Source organism: Corvus brachyrhynchos, unplaced genomic scaffold (genome assembly GCF_000691975.1).
Source record: "Corvus brachyrhynchos isolate BGI_N302 unplaced genomic scaffold, ASM69197v1 scaffold302, whole genome shotgun sequence".
Lineage (NCBI taxonomy): Eukaryota > Metazoa > Chordata > Aves > Passeriformes > Corvidae > Corvus > Corvus brachyrhynchos.
This window is the reverse complement of record NW_008237244.1, coordinates 1,122,451-1,136,778: the sequence shown is the minus strand read 5'-3', so window position 1 is coordinate 1,136,778 and position 14,328 is coordinate 1,122,451. Positions and strand designations below refer to the sequence as shown.

The window sequence follows — 14,328 nt, the reverse complement described above, 5'->3', positions numbered from 1 at the left end:
GCTGAATATAGGAGCAACCCAGGAGACCATAAATCTCATAATGACAGGAAAGGAAGATAAATTAGTCTCTTTGAACTCATCCCCAAGATATGGAAGGCTCAAATTTTTTATCAGTATACTGAACAGCAAAAATTAATAAACAATCTAGTGCATAGATGTGTTGTCATAGCTTCTGTTAAACTAAATGAAAAGACTGATATTAATCTTACTGTCATTTGTTCAATGATCTATCTTTTAGTTTGCACATATATTAGTCTTTGTTTCCATCACAGATCACCTGGACACATTGACACTCAACACAAGTTTGTACCTTTAAGAACCAAATCAGTCATCTGAAAGTAGAGATACAGCAATAAATCTCAAGATATTTTCCAAGTGAATAAAAGTAATTTCTAAAATTAATTAAACTCCCAAATTCATTGTGAATGAGAGCCAATTTCTGCAATGTATAACCACCATGGATTTCAGGATCAATGTAACTGTTACTTTCTTTACATAACAAGGAACTTTATGATCAGCCTGCTCACCAAAAAAGAGCTTGTGCAAAGGATGTCATAACTGTGGTAACTGTGTCTTTCATGAAGAAAACATTGTCTCTTTATCTGAACATGTATATTGGAATAATTTCTGCACTGGGAGCATTTATGTAGTTGGTAATCATCGTTGGATTGTCACAGGATTTATTTTTTGCTGACTGCTTAAATTTCTGTAACTTGGAGAATAAGGGATATAAGTACAAACTGCCTGTGAGCACTGAAGAAATCAACTTGCACCTTGAATACCTCATCTTGAAATGGAGAGGAAAGACAGGTATCTGGAAACTGTTAGTGAGTGTATCTTCAGGTTCTGTTATTAGTATTTTATGTTATTAATCATGCATAATACTTTGTTAGTAGTATTTTAAATCACATTTTGTGTTTTTGAAAGGTGAAAAATGATCCGCTTTTATGAAAGTGAGGAACTAAAATCTCTTTTGTAGCAGATGAAGTTTTCAGTGCACTGTTGCAAAAATCAATCACATCTCTGTTCTAGGCCAGTAGTTCTTGTCTAGTGAGACACATCTCATTGGTGAACCATCCTGAACTGCAAATGAGGCATAAAGCAGGATTCATGTACTATAATGAGGTGCAAGGAAATATCAATTAATTTTAAGTCAGCTGAAGGTAAAATTAGTTGAAATATATTATTCTAAACCACACGTTCTGCAAGGTGCAGCATCTACTGAATATTGGGCCTTCTGTATCCATGTACTTCTCTACTTCTTCAATCAGTGTATAAAAAACTTGATGTTCCTGTTGGGTAAAGGAACTATTCTTTTAGCCAGGGGAATGAAGTCTCACTTTGACCTTTTCTGACTGATTCTTCAACCTTAGTAGTACTCCTTTAATACTTCTAGAAATTTTATATATTATACACTACATGTATGGACATGGACAAATGTATGTATTTATACTAAAAGGTTAGGATGACTAGCCATTTCAGTGAACTATCAGAGCTCTGAGGAAAGCAGAGAACTGATTATGGGATCATCATTTGACCCAGAGTTTCCAGAAAATTATTTTCTGGAGATGGATTTCTCCTGTAGGAAGCTGACCAGCCCTGCAGAAATGAAAAAAAAAAAAAAATTAGTAGCATGTAGGAATTATTTTAGTACAAAATAGAATCATGCTCTTGCAGGTTGAAGAATTGATTTGTACATTTATTAGACAAATGGGTTGGTTTCTCTTGTTTGCCAAATGCAATTTCTGCCTCAGTAGCTCTTTATATAAATTATGTCTTAGGTCAGGATAATGGTTTAAAAACCCCATATCCCTGGATTTGAAGGCTTCTTTTTTGTATGTGATGTCTGCCATTAATAGGAGTTTTGCTAGAAACCATGAAGATCCCTAAAATACCTGTGTTATATGTGGAGAAAACGCATGAGTTGGAAAAAGAAAGAGAATGCACACACCTGGATTTTTTTCAGGTATGGTGTCAGAACACAGCTAAGACAGGAATTGGAAAGTGTTCTCAGATCTAGCAATAGAAATGCAACCACAGAGTTATATTCCTACCTCATAAATAAAGTAATTAGACAACCATAAGAACACTTCTTTAAACCTATTTTTGGGTGCTCATGTAATTTTGGGTCACATGATTTTTTTCCCCCTACATGTTCCCCTTTCTTTCTATTAACTATACAGAAAGAAAAAGGTGGCTAGCTTTCTAAACTGCACTCCTTAGCCATCTACATTTAGGTGGGATGAATCTGATTGTCTTTGTTATTAAGGTCAAACAATCTAAATACAACCTCTGAATCTGCCTAAAATCAGTAACATCTTCGTTTTTAAGCATAGACTTCCCTTAGCAAGGAATACTTAGAAATGCCCAGAACTGTGGGCAGTGAGGTAGAACAAGGCACTGGAGTTTTATTGCAGATCAGGCAAGCTGTATATATTGTGTAATATTCAGAAGGAAAAAGATAAGGGAAATTAAAATGATACATATTATGTAATTATTTTCAACTATTCTATGCCTTGTCATATTTAAATAAAATTTCCCATATTGCCTTTCAGCTAATGTATTAAAGAGAATTCCTCAGAGAGGTTTGAGAAGCCATAATCTGTATTGAGCTAAGGAAATTAACCATTAAGTCAAAGTTATTAATCTTAAAGATATCTTAGAAATAATTATACTGGGAGGTATACCCAGGTGTGAGGCATACTTACTGATTCATTTTAAGAATTAGTACTGTTGTGGTATAGTCTATCATAATAAATAGCAGAAGGTTTTCAAATTATCATTTTCCTATTTCCCTTGTCTAATTTGTTTGTTTTTTTCCTCTGTCTTACTCATACTCAAATGCGCAATTTGTGTGTGGTCAGTGCCAGTTTTCGTATTTGTCCATACCAGGCTTAACAGTAGGATTTCCCAAGTGAACATATGGCACATTTCCTAGTATCTGGGTATGGAAAGAAGTTAGACCTACCTTTGTATTATCTGAGTTTTAAAAAATGTAGAATTATTTTATCAGTAGAAGTATTTATTTTAAGTCATCTGGCATTTAACTTTCACAAGTCTTTATTTTTTCCTGTGATAGATTTAGAATTTCATTAAACAGAAAGTGATTAAAAAAATATAAAATCTCAGCTTCCAAGTATTTTATTTGTAGAATATAGTCTTTCCTAACTAGTAAGTATGCAGGCAAAATATCATGTTTAACTTGCTTGCCACTTTTTAGAATGTTTTAAAGCCATTCTGATCAGTGGATCATGATAATTTCTTTCCTTTACTTAGACCCTGATGAGATACAGGCAAATGAGTTACATTGTATCCTCACAGAACTCAGCACAACTAATTAAGGAAAGTTGGCACTTTCCTGCTTAGGAAGTCCGAAGCTAATTTGGAATTTCCCATCAAGACTTGGCTTTTTGGGCTGATGTACTTTGTACTCCCTGACTTCCTTGAGAATCTATACATGTCAGGGTTAGTTTTGTCTTTTATTAGAAAGTAAACAGTTGCTTACCTTTCTTTCCCTGTGTATTGAAGACATAAGAACTGAGAATTTTCAGAGATGGGAATATCCAGATACCTGTAAAGGTGCTAAAGGTAAACTGACAACTTATTTTATCCTCAATGTAAGCAGATTAATCAGAGCATCCTCTTAACCTTTTTGAGTATTGTTGCCCTTGCTGGGTGAGTTTGTGACTGAGGAACAGTGCACAGACTGCTTCCACTGGCACTAGAGCAGTTCCAGTATTTGGAAACGTGCTAGAGGCATAGTGTTGAACTGCGCTTTTGGGCCTTAATCCAAAGACTGTTGGCATGCAGTGTTATCCCTGATTTCACTGGAATTAGGCTACTTAAACAGTTGATGCTACAAGAAGTGTAGCTCAACAGACTTTGGAACAGCAAAGTTCTAGTATCCTATGCAGCAAGTATGAGAGGGGCTTGGGGTCCACACATCTTGTGTGGACCAGTGACATTACTCTTACCTGCAGCCTTAATCACATCACTTAAGCTTCATATTCTAAAATATTTAATAGAGAATACGCTTACAAGGTTTGTGATAATTAACTGTTTTTTGAAGCTTATTCTGAGGATAAATTACTATTATTTTGTTGTTTGGTATTACTGCTGGTGGAACAGGAGATGAACTTTTGTGAGTCCTTTGTGCATGGGATGTCAGTGACAGCAAGTCTGAGGGAAAATGAAGAAGAGGGAGTTAAATACACCTGGGAAGGCAGTTCCATGATCTCCAGAATCAGTACAGCCTATAATGGTATCTCATGTTTTTCTATCCTATTTCTTCTGTGATGTGGTGGAGGACCTCAGTAACTTAAGCATCTTTTCCTATCACTTTTCATAATTTTGTCAATGTTCAGATGGCAGTGTTGTCGCTATTTGCTGACCATACTCTTGACTGTCTTTCTGCTGTGAAAGTCAATGAGTGATGGCTCTCAGTTCTACGCACTCTTCCTCTATGCACACTGACTGGGGTCTTTCTCCTCCTGTGATGATACAAATTTTCACAGAGATTGTTGGAATTTAACTATATAAACACTTATGCCCTATGAAATTAACCTGTCTCCTCAAGCATATTAGTTATAATGATAGATGGTAATATGGAGGGAAAAAGGGATGAATGGACTGTCCAGGCTTCTAAGTCTCATATATTGGCTTAAACAGTGTAACTTATACTAAAGGGAGAGTATAGATTACTTTTAAATGGCTATATGGGACAAATATGAAGAAGGACACTGAAAAGAATTAAATGAATATAGATGGAATGCCTCAAAAATTAAAGAAACAAAGAAATGTGAAGATACTGGGAATAAAACACAAGAAAGAAAAACCCAGTATTTTATGGTGTAAGATGAAGATGCATTTACTTTCTTTTATATAACTATACTCTGGTTGTGGATATTTTCTGTAACAAGGGTTGGTCTCTTAGCTGGAATTTCAGTATCTTCCATTGTAGATCTGTGACCTGACTACCAAGGATTAAAATCAGTATCACTTTTCCATTCTTGATTAATGTTTAACTCAGTGAATTAAATAGTTCTTTCAATATTTAATTATTTTACGTGAGAGAGAACAGCGTCAACAGCAAAGACAGATTCCCTTAGGAATAACCAGAGGGGTGTTGATAAAAGCTTTGTGGATATATTTTAGGAAGCCAGTAGAGAAACCTGGGACTCAGTTTTCCATGCTTCCTAATGTTGTTCTAACTGCCCAGCTACCTGTAATAAGAAGAATGGTGCATTTTGAATGACTGCTCAGGTGCCAGCACAACGAGAGGATTCATTTTTACAATTCTTGGACAGAGACCGATGCTTCCCTGTAGCCTGGATTTAGGTACTTTTATCCTTTTGAGTTTGAGGCTTTCTCAGTATCCCTTTCTTTATTATTTCCTATAGTAAGTATTCAGAATACTGACTTCTCTGGTTCCTGTTGTATGTGTTCAAATTTACAGTTGTAGATTTTGCATTAGATGCTGAACTTCTCTTGTGAAACTGAACCTTTGAACATTGATGTGATGAAATACAAATGAGTATGTGCTTTATCCCAAAAGAAAGTCTGCTTGCAGTAGTGAAAGTGAAATGTCCATCCTTGAATGGAATTTCCAATATTCCTTAAAATCATGTCCCACCTTGGAGCATCAGTTTGCTGACCCAAAAGGAGTAGTCTGATCAACAGTAATAATACAACACTATATAATGTCCAAGGCCACTATTGTTAACTTATCTGTTTGAAAAGAATTTGTTCAGAAGTTTTTTCTTTTCATAATGAATGTCAGTCAAAAATTTCTAATAATGAGTATTTAATGAAGTGCTTTGATAAGGGCGTATTGGAGAGCAGTGGTGGTGTAATACAGGTATTTATGTGCTATTAATTACAAAACTTTTTGTAGTATCTAGATGGAAAAAACAGTAGACATTAGACTTTCTGTACATTTAAAAAATCCCACTTTTATCCCCAAACTCCTAGTGACTCAGCTCTACCATTTTCGTCTGCTTTTCCATCCTTACTTACATACTATCCAGTAGATTAGAATGGAATTGAATCCAAAATTGTTCTTGATAGTGTGTTTTATCACAGAAAAATCTTTGCCTTATAAGCTGTAATGTATAGCTCTAATAGGGTTGTATGACTTCACCTTGATTAAAATACAATGTCCTGTGAAATCTTTTTTATATGCCTATAATAAGAAGCGATGCATGTAAGTAATGTTTGAGATAACAAACATTTGTACATATTGTCAACTTTTTTGTATAACAGATTCATGTTTCTGAAATCTAGAATCAATTCAAGGAAGTTTAATCTTATGTTTGAAATAGAAACATTTTATATAAATTGAAAAATGCCCATATTTGGGAGCTTTCTAGAATAATTTTTCTTCTTAAAAACTTGTAGCTGCTGGGTGCTTATTAAGATTCGGTTTGGCTACAGAGAGAGGTATGTGTATGGACCTCAATGTAGCTTGGCTTAATGGATCCAATGATGCTTTCTCAGGCTTGTCTTTTCATTTTGAAATAGGCTGCCAACCATGTCAGGTAGTTGTTCAGACTATCTGGTACTCATTTTGCTCTTTCTCTGCAATATCTTTGAAGTACTTGGTCTTCATTTCTATGAAATCCTCTATGAAATTGGTCTGTAAATGAAATTTACTATTATTAAACCATACATAGCAAGAGCATGTACATATATATTTTTTCAAGTATAAATACACCAAATACCATAATAAAGATCACTGTCAAAGTGAAGCCCTCAAAGGATAGGAAATGCTAGAAACACAAGTGCTTGAGCAGAGCTTGGCTTACCTGGTGCTTATTAAGTACACAATTAGGGGTGTTCTAAAAAAAAGAAGCCTGTGCATGTAGGACCTCTTTTTCTTCTAATACAGGTATTGGAGAGTGTAGAGTGAGAGCCTTGAAAGACAGAAAAGGAGATCTCAAGTTAAATATCAAATAGGTAGAAAACTAATCACTATCTTTTCCCACATTCTTATGTGAAGCTTTTAATTTGGGAATGCTGAGAGTATAATTTCCTGAATCTTAGAAATTATACTAAATCACTGCCCTTCACAACAGGAATTTTTTAGTACAAGAAACAGTGATGCATTTGAAGATCCATAACAGCATTGACCTAAGGTAACTAGTACCTGTACTATTTTGTTCTCAAACAGTATCAATGTACAGAAGATAAATTTTATGTGTGGTTCTACTGACTTTTGATTGTCAGTTGCATTCTGATTCTCAAAGGAATGCAGTGGGCAGAGCCTACTCTGCTCATGCTCATGCTCATTTATTCCATTCCCTTCAGCTTTTTCTTGTTAGGTCTCCTTACTTCATTGATTCTTCTCAGATGAATGATGAAATTTTGGAATTTACCTAAAAAGAGATGTTAGTAGGAAGTCCACATTATAGGGTCAATACAATACTGTAGGCAACCTAATAAATACAGGAAGCAGTTTATTGGCAAAAGGGTCTCTTGGAGTTCGTTAGAAGGGTCAGGAAAGAAAGGCAATTCTGTTTTATTCTGTACTATTCATTTTCATTCTTTGAAATAAAAAATAGCATTTTAAATCAACAGTAAATTCAATTTTGATGAAAATTCCAGATGTCTGAAAAAATATGTATTTGCACAAACCCCATTTCATTATGGCTGAATATTCTTCTAGCAGCATCTATGAAGTATTTGCCTTTAAAAGTATTCTTTTACTTTTATTTTTGCCCTATGAAACATTTTACATGCATGAGTATCTGCAGAGTACTCTTTATTCCTTACCCAAAATTAAATCAAAAAATTAAAAGTTTCAAATATGTGTGTTTTGTGAGTAGTTTTAGAACAAGCTTAAAAAAAATATAGGAAAAAGAAAAAAAAAGAATGTATACCATAATTTCCATTTTAAATATCTGAGAATGAAGACATAGAAAGATGAATGTCAAATGTTCAGAACTTGGTTGCAACTACAGGAGTATTTTGATTGTGATGACCACTCATAAGGCACACAAAAAAATGGTAATATACTTGAAATATATGATAAAATACTGGTCTTGTACCTACTCCATGGACAACATTGTCTGTGAACTGTTACGTGGTGCATATTATACTGATTGGAATTACTTGAATCTTTTGTGACAAGATGATTTTGTTTCTTGGAGCAGATAAGAAAATTTGGGATTTTTTTGATGGAATGAATGTAAAGGCAAATTTTCTTACATTCTAAACACAAATTCTCTGTAATACAGGTGAGCTGGTTTACAAGTATTACTTTTTCATTTTATTACAGCAAGATAGCCATGAATATCCATCAGTTCCTACTTCAGGATCTCAAAATTTACCAGCTTTGACAGACATAGAGCCTGTTTTAACACAAATGCACAGTATGCTATGGACAGAAAAATCGGTATTAAAAACTATTTTGGGTAGTATTTTTAGGGTTTCACATGGGTTTTGCAAACAGCTTTATTAGCAGATATTTTAAATTAACATGGGCGGTAGTGGGGAGTCTTCTATATCTTTTGGGGGGGCGGGCAGGAGATGAATTTGTTCCTATTTCTTTTTTCTTTTAAAATCTGTGTTGTAGCTGCCATCCTTCTGGCCAAAGAAGCCTGGATGGCTTCTTCCTTCTGAGCACATCAACACACTTGAATTAGCTGGAAAGATGTTTATTCCCGCATCATCTAAGATTCAAATTGTTTTCAGTGGAAGAGCTTTAGTAATGGACCTCATTTTATGTTGGTTTATTTGGAGATTTTGTAATTAGTGCTAAGATGTTAAAAGCTGTGGATAGAAAATCAGATATCGTAAAGAAAAGACTTTTAATTGTTATTTTTCAATTTGACAGTGATAAAATATTTTCTGTACCATTATGTAATATCATCCTCTGGCACAAGCATTGAAAGAAAAGCGGAAAAAAAGGCTTTTAGTCAGGGATACTTATTTTCTGTACATTTCATGGTATTCACAGTGCACATTATGTTGCAAAATCTCACTCTGTTCTGTTAGACGACAGATTCTGCTTCTTGCTCTTTGATATCCCATACTTATGTGTACCAGTACACAGGCTCCTAAAATAGTGGGTTTTCCTGGAAGTAGACAGGTTTGGAGCACCCTAAGAAGTGACTGATTTTTCTCGGCTCTATCATGGCTGATTCAGTGCAATAAACTTTTAAAAGATACTGAAGATGTCTCGTTTTAAAACGCAGTGCTTATGTGTAATGCAGCCACTCCTTTTAGCAATTGTTCAAGTTTGCATGGTACATCATTGCCTTGATGCTGTATTTACAGTCCCTGACAGAGTGGCTATGTATAGAATGTATACTGTTTGCTTCAGTATACATGAATCGATACTACATTTAAATGTTTGCACTGAAAAACCTGTTATCTCAGATACAGTATAGCTTTTCAGATATGAGACAAAAGATCTATTGTTACAGTCTCAGTGCTACATGTTTTTATTGTGAAGAATATTTTTAGAGTGGTCTTTCTGCCCTTTAGAGCTGCCTTTACATTAAAAAAAAATTAAGAATTCTACATACATGGTCACGGATATTAGTCATTTTCACAGGGGAGGGAAGGAGGAGGGGAAGATGCAGAAATCCTCCTTCTCTTAGACAGTAGTAACAGTGTGAGGATGCCTCGTCCTCCTTTTTTTTACTTCTGAGATTTTATTGCTGGCAGCCAGATGTGCTGAAACTCCTGACGACAGCATCTATTCACTGCGTGTTTTTAATAGGCTTAGAGAAATATGAGTAGAGTACATGAAAGCAGCTCAGCTTCACACTTCAGCTGGGAATGCCCAAAAAGCTTACTGCTGTTTAGAATTCTTGCTACAGTCAGGAGAAAGCCGCTCGGGTACTAAATCTTCTACGACTGAATTAGAAGAATAATGACTGTACAATTAACTATCAGCCCCTGCTCATTTAGGCACAGTTTTTACAGAGATCAGGAGAAATATGGAACTTGATTGGCATATTTGTATTTGATGGTGTGTACAAAATAGATGACTTTTAAGACAGGTGGTGAAGAAAAATAGAAGGGAAAGAAAGAGAGAAAATGCAATTTGAAACACTGCGCCAGGTCTGCAATTCTGTTTTATCTCATTTTCATGGGGTTTTCTCATCCCCTCCAAATATTTTACAAAATGATCTTTTTGGACAAACGTTGAACAACACTGGGTAAGTAGAAATGAAACGTTTTTGCTTTATCATTTCTATTTTTATGCTGATGGCAATCTATCTGCATGCTTTTCAGTGGGGTATTTTATAATTGCACTCCTAGATACTAATATTTTTAGGGTAGCAGTGAGTCTGTTAGTGTTTTTATGTTTTATGTAAGGGTTTACATGAGAACTCAATCTGCAGAAATGAAGCCAGCAAAGATAGAATAAAATATTTAAGATGGTTATGTATCTTTCAAGTACATTAGCTGCCATTAGAAGCTAGCATTATTAGCTGTAATCCTTAAAGTATATTAAATATTCATAAACAAATTTGTCAGAGAAAATGATTTCTGTGTGGATATGGCAGTGAAAAGATTAAATGCTCAGAGATGTGTCTGTTTAACCATACATAATTTATTGGAAGATGCAAATTAGTAGTCATGCATACCTTTTGCAAAATAGAAAGCAGTTCCTTATTTTTAGAAGATTTAGATCCTGTGTGTGATGCTTTTCAATAATCTTTTAAACTGGCCAAATTATAGCTGATTAGTGGATGCTTTGCAGCAGGTCAGTCAGCTCTGTAGGGTATCCTTTTGTGAATAGTGTTATTTTGTGGGAATTAGAAATGATAGGGTGAAGTTGTTGTTTATTGGTGTGAGACAGTTATTGAATTGGTTTCTTAGGATTTTTGGAGGGGTAAAATGAATTAATTATGCCTCATTTTTGTGTCATTATTCAGTAAACATATTATAGCACCGTTGTTTAGAACTTTTTCATACTGCTATTAAATATTAACCAAAAAAAATATTATTAATTTTATCTAAGAGAGTGGGAGCACAGGTCAGGAAGAAAAACAATCCTGTAGTTTTTTATAAAGGTAGTGCACTGATGGAAACATTCTGGAAAAAGGGTGGAAGTAATAGGCAGAGACTATATCCAGCATTTTAATCTTCTCTGTCTCTGTGGGAGAAATCTTTTAAAAATGGGATATTATTTCTTAAATACAGGGATATTTGCACTTAATAGTTCAGAAATTTCTTAGAATTTTATTTCCCAGAATTTCGTTGTAAGGATTCTCTCCCTTACTGCTGATATTTCCTTTCAAAATATTTTAATATTTATTTAATGTTACTGTTCTCAAGTTTTGTTATCTTGGTTATGAATTTCTAATTAGTAATGCAAAATTATGTAGCTAGTTTTAGCAATCATAATCACTGTTATGAATTAAGGTATTTTTAGGTATATATTAAATCTGTATTCAATGAAATTTTTCTTATGTCCCTTTGGTATACTGTGAAATATTTGAAGCTCTACAAAATGGAGCAATAATTTATGTATTATCAGCTGTGATTGTAAAACTGTGCATATTTCCAAGTGCATAGTTTCAGGCCTGCAGCAACCAACAAAGCCCTTAGCAACTGTTCTAATCAGCTACCATCCCAGTCCTGATTCCCTGGATCTGCTTTTGCAGATCAGAGTACATGCTTTTTGTAGATCAAGGTGCATGCTTTTTGCTAATTTTTTTTTACAGATACACGTGCATGGTGCTTTTTGGTGTTTTTTTTGCTTGTGAGACTTTGGCAAAAGCTGCATATGGTATCAAATCAAAAGACAGAGTCATTTTATTCATTTGTTGTGCCTGAGATTAGGAGTATATTTATTCTAGAAAACTGGCAAACAAGAAAGGATTGTTAGGAAACTGAGCCTCCTACCTATTATGGGCTGTTGTACTTGGGATGAGAATATTTCTGTATTTATAAGGAGCAATGTCATGTTTTTCTAGGTATCAATGCTTTTGGCCTCAAGAAAACATTGTGCAATTTTTAAACAATATGCAGCAGTAATTGTGAGAGAATAATTTGTGCTTTCTCTGTCTTCTGACACTAAAGTTAGGTGAAAGTTTTTAAGGTAATTGAGTAAAAAGATTCCCTCATCCAAATAAGTATTTCTATTTTAAACTGGATCTTGATAAAAGGGCTTTGAAGAAGTCATCTATTAAATCATTAAAGTCATTAAAAATATCACTGGCATTTATTTCAGAGAGTAGTCCTTTGATTGTCTTACTGATTAAAAAAAAAGTGTTCTATTTCTTAAAAGTAAATCAATGTAGTATATAATTTAGGTAGATTTTTGACTTAAAGCTTTGCACAATAAATGTAATGCACTTTCTAAAAACTAATTGTTCATGCGTTAAGAGTTAATGCTTCAGAACTGGTGGTGTACCTCCAGCATGTAAAAGAGTCTGCTTTGATGAGGTATAATGTGGTCTATCTCTTCAGTCTTCAAAGTTATATATTTTGTCCTTTGATGATCCTTTCTCTTTTGAATGATTTTTTTTTCTGTTTTTACATCTAAAAAGTACAAGTCAGAGTCCAGAAAGATAAAGGCTGACATCACACACAGAGTGATTAACTGCTGCTTTCACAAAGTAATAATGTGAAGAAAACAGGTTAATGCATACAAATTGTAGTGTAGATAATGAAATGTAAACCAGAAAGTCATAGGAAATGAGGTACTATACTGTAATTGAATACACATTTACAACTGTAATTGAATACACATTCCTCGTAATTTTCATATCTATTCTTGGAGTTCTTGTTCTTCAGAAAGTTTAGATATGCTGAGATTTTGTTGACGGAAGGACAGGTATCTTGGGCTTTGCTCTCTGATGCTATGCTAAACATTGGCAGGAACACACATTAAACTGTTTTTTATCATTTCCCATAAAAACTTTACATGAGTTGGATTTTTATTTGCATAGTTTGGCTTTGCAGTAGCTGATGTGAGAGGACCCCAATGATACTAAGCTCCTTGTGAGTCAGATTGATTTTAGCATTTAAATGGGCTTAGTTATCCCCTCCCAGAGCTTCTAACGGAGGAATATTGCAGCTGAGTTCTTGTTTGCCAGCTACAGGGCAGCACTTTCCTGTAAGATGCTACTGTGAGTGTAAAAGAGAGAGCTGGTTTGCTGGGCCTCCCTCCTGTTCCACACAGCTCTGTCTGACATTACCAACTCCAGCCAGCTGAAGCAGTAAGAGCTATCATTTTACCTCAAAATTGTGTTTCACTTGTGTTGGAGATTTTGGTGCTATTTCCTGGGTAGTAAGTTATTTTTTATTGAAAAATTATTAGAATGTTTTCATGTTGGGAAATCATAAGAATTGTTTTGCATTTTGAGCATTTGGCAAATAGCTAGTTTATGGAATAAATTCTTCATGTGTCCAGAAAAGAAATCAGTAGACCTTTTATGAAAACACACGATGTGCTTACACTACATCCAAATTTTACAACAGCATCTAAAGGAGGTTTGCTTGTTTTGCAGTCTAAAATTTGTCTGATTACTTTCAGTGACATACTGTTCATTCAAATGACAAAAGACAATGCAATAAAGTTTTAAAATATATTTTAAGCCTTTACTAATTAGATAAGCTGGATGTTCAGATTGCCATTCTTCATTTAGTGTTTAGTGTACAAATACTGTGCTGTCGGATGCTCTATTTGTAGCAGCGTGCTTTGCGAAGTCACAATTGCTTTGGGCGATATTCAGATTAACACATCACTGCATAATGGCAAGCATCTTTTGTGACTAAAATTGATACAAAGTGTACAGAGGACTATCAGTCCAATTTTGCTATTGCTGTTTATATTAGAAGCTTTTCTCAGAAAATGGAAAGTGGGGATTTACCTAAACTTGGTTTCTCATATGACATATTGTTAGGATTTTTTTACAGTTCTGTGAAAGTGAGTTTACTGTCAGCTTGGCCACACAGGGGCATAAGATAACTAATATATTCAGCCCAAAACCAGTACAAAGATTTTTCACCAAATTCTCTGTACAATAGAGACTTAGGAATTGTTTCATTTTGAAATGAGACGCATCTAGTTTAAAAAACAAATGGTATTTTCTTTCATTAATTAAACTTCAGTATTTTTGAAGACTCTTAAGAGTTTTCACTTTCGAAATCCCTTGGTAAGCATCTTTTACATAAATACACTAATTTTTAAAAGATTACTAAAATGCCAAAATAAATTAGCTAGTTGGTAATACTAGACATTTACACTGAAAATATTATTTTAGCAGAAACATATGATTTCTTTTCATTATTTAATTTTCTGTTTTGTTTCCTCAATATATCTACTAGGTATTTACCAAAGCTCCATTTTATAATGAAGCCATC

At 34.3% G+C, this 14,328-nt stretch overlaps 1 protein-coding gene across 20 annotated transcripts in view; it reads left to right on the top strand.

The window, feature by feature from the left end:
- RIMS2 (regulating synaptic membrane exocytosis 2) overlaps window positions 1-14,328 on the top strand; it is a 393,792-nt gene that overhangs the window by 68,891 nt on the left and 310,573 nt on the right. For 5 of the 20 annotated variants that reach the window (XM_017730322.1, XM_017730315.1, XM_017730321.1 and 2 more), the window contains exon 1: window positions 9,589-10,166. The exons of 14 other annotated variants lie outside the window; for them this stretch is intronic. In XM_017730322.1, coding sequence (XP_017585811.1) covers window positions 10,045-10,166 — 122 coding nt within the window. In that variant the 5' untranslated portion in view covers window positions 9,589-10,044. Of the gene's footprint in view, window positions 1-9,588; window positions 10,167-14,328 lie in introns of those variants that run through there. One more of the 20 variants, XM_008630666.2, reaches the window with a different exon arrangement.